The 9,357-nt window shown below is 53.3% G+C and overlaps 1 protein-coding gene across 2 annotated transcripts in view; it reads right to left on the reverse strand.

Moving 5' to 3' along the window:
- CNTFR (ciliary neurotrophic factor receptor) overlaps positions 1-9,103 on the reverse strand; it is an 88,501-nt gene extending 79,398 nt beyond the window's left edge. The window contains exon 1 of one of the 2 annotated variants that reach the window (XM_010564225.1): positions 9,022-9,097. In XM_010564225.1, the coding sequence (XP_010562527.1) occupies positions 9,022-9,073 (52 nt within the window). In that variant the 5' untranslated portion in view covers positions 9,074-9,097. Of the gene's footprint in view, positions 1-9,021 lie in introns of both variants that reach the window. The other variant, XM_010564224.1, reaches the window with a different exon arrangement.
- Between the last annotated feature and the right edge of the window lie 254 nt (positions 9,104-9,357).

Here is a 9,357-nt window from a genome sequence, read left to right on the forward strand (position 1 = left end):
ACTAGTGAGACATGGTTTTCCTTGCTACTGGCAGAACTAATGAATCCTGGCAGACTGCGATCCTCCTGGTGGTTTCTTCTTCCCACCACAGACGTGAACTAATTTCACCAGTTTTGTGGGATCACATGCTTGTCCAAAACCTGCCAGATCCACACTCCTTTTTTATTCTTTTACAGCTTTGTGATCTGCTTCAATACATAGGACCTGCACCTGATGGAAGTGTTCATATTTTTGTTAGCATCACAGATATTGCCAACTAGATTTCCTTCCAAGCTCTTGGATGGCTCATGTGGGCCTGAGGACAGATCCCCATTTCACTCCAGAACATCATCTCCACTTTAAATAACTTCTAACATTCCCAGAAGGGCTAAATTCAGTGCAAGTGCTTCCAGACAGACTTGTATAGCAAAAGTAGGCAGATTCTTTGCAATATCCTTTGCATGTCTCCAAATTTTGGTAACTTGCAAAGAGCAGTTCAAAGCCCTGAAGCCACCAAGCTGTGCTCCCTCTCACCTAAGTGCCAGTCCCTCTATTTTTCTTCCTGCCCTTCTCCTCTGTCTCCCACCTGCACTTTAAGAGCATCTCTTCTCATACATCCGAGAGCACTTAGCACAATGGGACATCAATCTCACACTGACCTGTGGCTATTTTCCAAGCACAGACCCTAGGCGAGAGCCGTGAGCTCTCCACTCCCTGTCTGACAGGCATGAGCCATGCTCCCACAGCATGCCCCAGCAAGACAGACCACCTTGCTCCATGCACCAGCAGCTTTCTGTGGTATGAAATTAACAGACACTACATGGACATCAAACCTCTCGATTTCCCACCTTCCAGGCAGGAGAAGCGAGCCTAGGATGTGCTGGGCTATCCTGCACCACTGGCTGGACCCCCCAGGGGATAGTCTGCTCTGGGACCTGCGGGGTGATGAGGCAGTGGGCAAGGAAACACAGGCACTAAAAATAGGCTGTTTGCGGTAGGGGCTGACCACATTTATTAGTAAGCCTATGCTCCAGCTGACCACAAGGTCAGCCTTTGAGAGCTTGGCCATAATTCACTCTGTGTCTGGGCAGGAAATCTACTTGAGCTCAGAGGCATGTCCAGTAATAGAAAAAGATGTTCCAGGCTATTTTTGCTGTTTTCTTTTACTTTGCAGACAGAGAACCTTTGGAGAGGTGCATCTAGTGCTGGAGTGTCCTGGTTTCAGCTGGAATAGAGTTAATTGTCTTGCTAGTAGCTGGTATAGTGCTGTTTTGGGTTCAGTATGAGAAGAATGTTGGTAACACACTGATGTTTTCAGTTGTTTCTAAGTAATGCTTAGACTAAGTCAAGGATTTTTCAGCTTCTCATGCCCAGCCAGTGAGAAGGCTGGAGGGGCACAAGAAGTTGGCACAGGACGCAGCCAGGGCACCTGACCCAAAGTGGCCAACAGGGTATTTCATACCATGTGATGCCATGTCTAGCATATAAACTGGGGGGAGTTGGCCTGGGGGGCAGATCACTGCTCAGGAACTAACTGGGTTTTGGTCAGCAGGTGGTGAGCAATTGCATTGTGCTTCACTTGTTTTGTATTTTCCAATCCTTTTATTATTATTAGTCATTATTAGTTTCTTCTTTCCTATTCTATTAAACCCTTCTTATCTCAACCCAGGAGTTTTACTTTTTTTTTCCCTAATTCTCTCCCCCATCCCACTGGGTGGGGCGAGAGTGAGTGACCAGCTGTGCGGTGCTTGGTTGCTAGCTGGTGTTAAACCATGACATGGAGGAGAGGAAAAAAAAAAAAAAAAAAAAAACCAGGGGCTCTGGGACAGACAGAGGGGTAGGAAGGAAAAGCAGGGTGGGATGTGTGTGCAGAAGTTTGTGCCTGTTTGAGTCTGAGGTTCTTCTTATCAGAGAGATTTACCTTCACCACGTAGGGCAGGGAAGCAGGCAGGAAAGATCAGAGCAGCAAGGAGGACCCCACACCTTGATGGGCTCTTAAATGCCCTAACAGCATGTAGCAGAGTTTAATGGGTTGCAGCTGGGGTGTCATTGCAGGTGGGGTGAGTTGTTTCTGCTGCTTCCCTGCAGCTGTGGGCTGGCAGGGAATATGGGGAGGCAATGGGGAAAACAATACAGTAATGAATGCCCAGGGATGGAGGTGATGGACCTTCCTCACAAAGGCATCAGAGGGCAATTTGAACTACAGCCAGGTTGTACCTCTGGCCAGCAGAGGTACCTACAGGATAGGCCAGCAGATTGGCCCCCAGCAGATGCAGCAATCCCACTGGGACGATGCTGGTCCCCAGTGGGCGGCCACGAGCTTGGGCTAGCTTAGCCTTGAGCAGCAATTAGCAAGGCAAAGGAGGCAAAGAGCGGGTGCCTGCCCTTGAACGGCAGCCTTCAGAATGATTTAAGCAGGCTCCGACTCACGGAGAAGCTCAAGTCGTAATTGCTGCACATAAGCTGCCGGCACTGGAGCCTTCATGTGAGGGGTAACGTGTCCCCGGTGAGTCAGGCTGACTCACTCGCTGGGTACACGAGTTGCCTACAGAAGCGAGATGAATGCTGGGGGGGGCCCAGAGGTACAGGCAGTGCTGCTCTGCCAGGGGTGATGGCATCCAGGGGTGCCCCTCACCTTTGGTAATGCCTTCCCCTGCTGTTGCAGTGCTTATGTCTTTCCCCTCTTGCAGCTCCAAGGCAGGAGCATCTACTCATGACATGCCCTGGGACCAAGGTTTTCCAGGTACAGCCGGCTCCTTCAGCAATTATGGGAACACCACCATGAACTGAGCTCATTCAGCCTGAGGACAGGCTGAGCTAAGCCCCCCGACTTTGACTGCACTGAGCAAACCCTGATAACATCCTTCCAATGCTAAGACATGTCCTTTTATAGATCCAGCACTATGCCTCGATTCTGGATCTCCAAGCTCTCCACAAAGCAAATTTGAAGAGCATTTTGGCTTTGAGAAGGCTTGCAAAGAGTGAGGGATGGTGGGGCAGGTAAAGGCTACCCCAAACCTTGCTTCCTAACTGGGGAGAGGTCCTGGAAATGCTCTGAAAGCAGATCACATGCTGAAAAGGGCTGCAGTTTGGAGCGAGGCTGGTATTTCAGCCAGCTGGATAATGAGAGCATCCAGAGTTATAACAGGAAGGATTAAAAAATGGAATTGCTAATGGGGAATTAATTGTTAATGGGGAATCGTCATTGCAGGAGGGTGTTCCCAGCGCGGCCCTGCAGGGATCTGTTCTTGGCCAATTGCTAATCACTCGTCTTATCAATTATCTTGAAGGCAACATAAAACTGTTGCTGGCAAAGTTTGCCAGTGACACAAATGTATATAATGGAAAGGACGAGTCCATTGCATGTAGAGCTCTGGAGCAGTTAATATACTAGCCTTCCCTCAGCACGAGCATGTGTTTTAGGCAGCCAAACACAAATCCATTCATCTCCAGTGGAGGAATGTAGGTCAGACTTGCAGAAGGCAGGGCTGCATCCTGGGGAGGACGACGCTGATAAGGCCTTGGCAGGAGCCACCCAGAGACGAAGTGCCAGTGTGCTGTGATGAGAGCAAAACTTGGCCCGAGATGCAAGGAGGTGTCATGGGAGGTGGGAAGGTGCTTTCTAATGAGGAGACAGAGCTTTCTCCCGCACCGGCCCCAGCCTGAGCATGAAACAAGGCTCTGTGGGAAGCACACACCATCTCCAGCCACCCAGTCGGCTGCTCAGCACACACGCAGCCGCTCCCTTTGACCTTGCCTTCCCCAGCGAGTGCCTGCGCTCGGGCAATTACAAAAATTCCAAAACACTCTGTTGCACACGCATCTTGCCCTGGGGAACGGGTGGAAAAACAAACAACACATGACAGATGTTAGTCATGTCGCTTAATGCATGACTGAAGGGCACTCCAGTAGCGTGGTGGGTGAGAGAGGAGAGGAGAGGAGGGAAGAAGAGAAGAGAAGAGAAGAGAAGAGAAGAGAAGAGAAGAGAAGAGAAGAGAAGAGAAGAGAGAAGAGAACGTTCTGTATGTATATTTGGAGAGACTACTCCTGCAGTGCTGTTGTAGGTTGGATGCACACCACCCCTGCACACTCATGGGCAGAAGACCAAGCTTCCAGGCCCAGGTAGCTCATCATGCCACTTGAATCCAGGCACTTTAACTGAACAGCATTTGCGCAACAATCTCAAAACCTACTCAGATGTCTACAAACAAACCACACGTTCCTGCATGAATCTACAAACCATCTCCTACACAGAAAACCCAGAGAATACCCCCAAAAGCAAAGCAACTAGTTTAACCGTGCCAGGCAGATGCCCTGGGGAGTTGCATGGGCTGATTGATGTGGGAGGAAGCAGAGTCCAAAAAGAGCTGGTTGCATCCCCATCAGCCAACAAATGCCACACGGAAAACATTGGACAATGTGGGGAGGGGAGACAGGGAGATATCTACAGTTGGTTTCTATTTGAAAAGCCAATTTGCATGGCTTTGCTGTGCATTTTGAAGGCTGTTTACCGGCCCAGGCTTTGTCTTAGCTGAAATGTGGGCAGCATTTCTAACGAGGCGCATGCAAACTGGAGCTCCCGGGAGGCTTTGCAGCAGAACCGATTGCAAAAGATTAGTGCCAGGGCTTAAGAGAGCAAGAGAGAAGGGAAAGTAATGAAACAAAATCTCTCTTTCTTTTCCTCGGTTGAGGAATGATGGGGGCTAATTGCTTGTTGCTGGTGAGAGAGGAGATAGCAGCTTCTGCGCCCATCAATAAATTAACCCCAGCATGTGGCATCTGAAATGCATTCATTTCCAGAGATGCTTATCTCTTTGTCTCCTCTCCTGGGTGAAAACATAATTATTGTTTAAACATGAGTTAATTCAGCAAGGTGAGGATCAATAAAGCAGAATTACTCCTCTCTTAAAAGCAGAGAAATCTCAATCTGAGACAGACGTGGACATAACTCTGGGAGAGCTGACAGATGGGGAAGATGCTTTGGTCGTGGCAGGAGCCTGGGGAAGCAGTGCTCCCTCTTTCCAGGACTGCTGTAGCTCTTGGGTCTACTGGGAACAGCTAAGTCCAGCCATGGGCAGTCACAGCAATGAATAGAAAGAGCTGAAATCACCCATGCACATATATTTTATGGCCTGACACGCAGTTGGGCATCTCCACCACGTACACACTTCCCAGGTAAGGAGCTTTAGCAAAGCCCCAGGGCTCATGCTGTGGCCTCTCTCCTTCCTTTGAGGGTGCCCAAGCCCTGCTAGGGAGAGGGTCTCTGCACCTCAGGGACCCCCGCCAGCACTGCTCTCACACGATGGAGCCCTGGCTAACCAAAGGTGCGAGTGTCGCAGCAGGCAGCATCACTTCTGTGCTCTGCTGAGCTTTCCCCATCACCTTCTTCCACGCCGACATAAATTGGCAGAAACCACTGCCTGGAGAAGGAAACACACGAAGGAAAACTGAGCTACCCACAATAACGGTGAGGGCACCGGGCTCTCCTGTACGGTCTTAGCCAGTTCTGCCTCCTCTCTCCCCTCCCATTTCTCCTTGCAGCTCCTGTCCATCCCTCTGTGCTGGCTGGGGGCTGTGCTGGTGGGAACAGCCCTGTGGCTGACCAGGGCAATGCCTGTCTCTGGAGGCAGGCTGCCTCCCATCCAGCAGCCCCATCTGAAGGTGGTTTACTTCTAGTGCTTACCCATGCACCAGGGGGACATCCCTGGACCACTTGCCCAGTGAGTCCAGCAGGAGGGCCAAACATCACCTTATGCCAACCTATTCTGGCAGCTAAGCCCTGCAAGCCTCAACTCCTTTTCCCTCACTTCCAATTTTACTCAGTGCATCACCTTTTCCTTTGCTAAATTCAGGAGCACTGAGCTGGCTGTTCAAAACGACCCTGCGCAGGCTGCCCCAGCTGGGCTGGGGAAGGGTGTGCGTTCAACGCAGCAGCAGCGAGCAGCAGCAATCCCACCCACGCTCAGCACGCCGTTGGAGCCTGCCAGAGCCACCCAGCGTTAGGGGCTGAGGGGCGTGGGGTGACTGGTTCAGCAGCAGTAGGATTAGCCATGAGTGCACTGTGCAACTCCCGTCTGACAGCAGCACTGGTGGCTCCAGCGGCACCCGTGGTCCCAACCCTGCTGCCCCAAAACACCAGAACCAAAGACCCCATAGTGGACGTGGGCTGGGAGCAATCCCTGTTCGATGGCTTGAGCTATTCTAGGGGTGAAGACACAACCTGAGAAATCAGGGATGTTTCTCCTGGGGGGTGGCATCCCCCACCCGCAGCCAGGCATTCTGCTCTATCCACATGCCTCCTGGTTGGGGTGACACAAGGGGCTGTGCTATGGCAGAGCGCCTCACGAACACCCTCTTTTGCTGCCCTTCTGCCCTTCCCTGCAGCAGGACACCCAAAACCCAATGCCCAAGCCAGTGCATTAGTGCAACCCTGCAAGCATCCCCCTGGGGCGCCCTGAGCGATGGCCCTGGTCTCCCACCACACATTGCCTACCCCCAAGGGTAGCTGGAAGCAGCAGTGCCCAGCAGGGTGGTGCAGGTGTAACTTTAGCAACCTGCCACAGATGCTAAGCAAGGGAGCTCTGTGACCAGAGGGAGGGAGGGTACCCAAACCTGCTGACCTCTGAGCCTCTCCATCCCACCTCACCCCCAACACTGGGGAGCATCCTGGGCTCCCACATCCCAGACAAATGCACCCTTTGCTCTGCCAGCTCCAAGGAGAAGGACCAAAGGTGAGCCACAGAGGGGTTAATGCATGAACAGCCTCACCTCCACCGAGCCTGAGCTCCAGTAATCACCAGGGTGCACGTGAGAGCCAGAAGCGGTGGCCAGGCTCCATGCATCGTGCTCGTGCTCACTTAACAGCTTGTCACATCCTCTTCACTCAAGTATTCAGTGCTAATGCATCTCTTAAAGTGCTTCATGAGCTATTAAAGACGAGCGTGCCTCAAGTGCATGATAAATGGACTCTATGCCAGCGTCCTCCCCCCACTCCACCCAGTCCCTGCCACCAGTGGGATTAATCCATCCTCCCACCCCACTCCTGCTATGTTTTTCCAGCCTGAGTACCCGGCTGGTCGGGGATGAGCCCCAGGGTTGGCTGGTGAGGGGAGGCTGCAGGGGGGCAGGGGGTGAGCTCTGGTTGGGGAGGATGGAGCACACCCCTTGGGTCTCCAACACCGGGCAGATCCTCCCAGACTTCACTTGCACGCGTGCAGCCTCCCCAAGCCAGGCACGGTGGGGTGGGCAGCTCCAAAGTCCCTGCCCAGAATGTCACATCAGTGTTTCAGAGAGGTTCCCAGGAGGAACACATGGTGCCTTTGGGGAACAGATCGAGGACAGTCCTGGAAGTGCCCTACAAACCTTCCTCCAGCTCTTATACCCAGTTTTCCCCCCTCTCTCCCTGTTATGTCCCCCAGTGCAGAGCAGTCTCTCTGGCTCCTGCAGATGGGGAGAGCCCTGCCTCATGCCCCGCACCCCCTTCAGGTGCTTGTTGATGCCCTCAGGTCTCAGCAGCTCTGGTTTCAAGCTGGTGCCCCAGATACCTCCCTGCTGGGTGCAGCCAGGCAAGGGAAAGAGGAGGGACACAGGGATGGGGAGGCTATGCTGCCAAATCCCTGAATCCTGCTGGGTCACAGAGCAGAAGGTGACAGTTGTTGCAGCTCGCCTGGCCAGGGGCCTTACCCGGAGCTGTGCTCTCTGTGCCAGCGTGCTGCTGCCAGCAGCAAAATGCATGGCTCTGGCCAGTGCTGGCCAGTGTGTTTCTCTGTCTAGACAACACATTTCAAGTATGCATAATCCTGAAGTACCTGGCACTTCGGTGTTTTGTACATCTCCCTGTCTGGGCTGCCATCCCCACAGCATGGAGGGAAGCAGCATGGTGCAACTAAAGGATGCTCTGGCAGCCCTGACACTGGCTTCTTCAAGGCTTCCCAGGCAGCAGTCCCGCAAGCAGAGCAGGACCAAGCAGCATTGCTTCTCTGCAGAAAGCATCACACCACCACAAGGAGCACACAGCTCAGCACCCGAATGCTTTCAGCAGGCACCTTGGGAAGGTGCTAGGAACGCTCCTGCAACACCACCCAGCAAGCTCCCTCTGTGTCTGGAGAGCGGATGGGGACGTGCTGCCAAACCCCAGCTGCTTCCTGTCCAAGCTGGCAGCTTCCAGCAATGTAAACCCACCCAGATGGATTTAGGGCAACTCAGCGGGGTACTCTGGCTGGGTTCCTTAATCCCACAGAGCCCATGGATGCACAGATGTCCTTACTGGAGTTAACCAGCAAAATTCCCCCCTATAATCCACCAAAAGCAACTACAGCCAGGCTGACTGCCAGGAAAGCCAGCGAATTTTGGAGGTCCGCCATTTTGTCCCATTTTTGCAGGGCTGCCACAGGTGACCCCACAGTGGGACCCAACCGTCCCCCACATAACCTTTCTGCTCCTGCCTAGACCCAATATCATGTGGGGTCCTCCAGCTCCAAATGCCACCAGTGACTCTAAAATGTAGTCTCTCTCAAGCCATCACTAAGGTAAGCCCTGAATCCTCTGCTAACCTGGAGAGGAGCGAGATAGTGGTGGGCACCAATGTGTGATGGCAATGGGGACAAAGTCACCCCAAGGAGGTGAGAGCAGGATGAGGCATCCGACACAGTCACCAGGTAGGGTGTCAGGGCTTGGGACTGTCAAGATGCTGCTTCTTCCCACCTGCTCATCCCTTCACGGGTGGGTTGCACAGGGCAACATGCAAAAAAGGGGGGGTGCAGAGGTGGGAAGAGGTGCCCTGGCTGTAGCGGCACCCTGGGACATGCAGGGATGTGGGCAGGGCGAGGGGAACCAGCAGGCACTGAGGGGGATGCAGGATGCCCAAACCCCACAGCAGTGGGCAGGAGGGGATGCATGTGTCACGGAGAGGAGAAAAGTGACAACATCCAGAAACGTAGTATCAGGCAAGCCAAAAGGGTGCACCTGGCTTGCCCCAGGAGAGAGGCCAGAGGAGCAGCATTCACATTTTTCAGGACCTCCAAGGTGGGAGAAGAGACTCACCCTGCTGGCTGTGTCTCTGGGCGTACACCACCACCACCACGGCGAGCACCATGCAGCAGGCTGATGGGACAGGGTTAGCCATCTGTGGAAGCAAACACAGGCAGGAGCAGTCAGGGTTTGCCCCCAGGAGATCTCACACGTGGCATGCCAAGAGCTCGTCCCTCCCAGGCAGCCGCAGGGCGTGATGGGACCACAAGGAGATGGCCACGGCGTGAGACTTCATCTCAGCCACAGGGGAACTCACTGTAAAATGAGGCATTTTCCTAGCACGTGCTTCATGACTCAATAGCCTGTGGCACTTTCCATGGCAGCTGCCAGCACAACCAGGTGCCCGCA

This window comes from Haliaeetus leucocephalus, unplaced genomic scaffold (genome assembly GCF_000737465.1).
Source record: "Haliaeetus leucocephalus isolate CR32 unplaced genomic scaffold, Haliaeetus_leucocephalus-4.0 Scaffold176, whole genome shotgun sequence".
Classification (NCBI taxonomy): Eukaryota; Metazoa; Chordata; class Aves; order Accipitriformes; family Accipitridae; genus Haliaeetus; species Haliaeetus leucocephalus.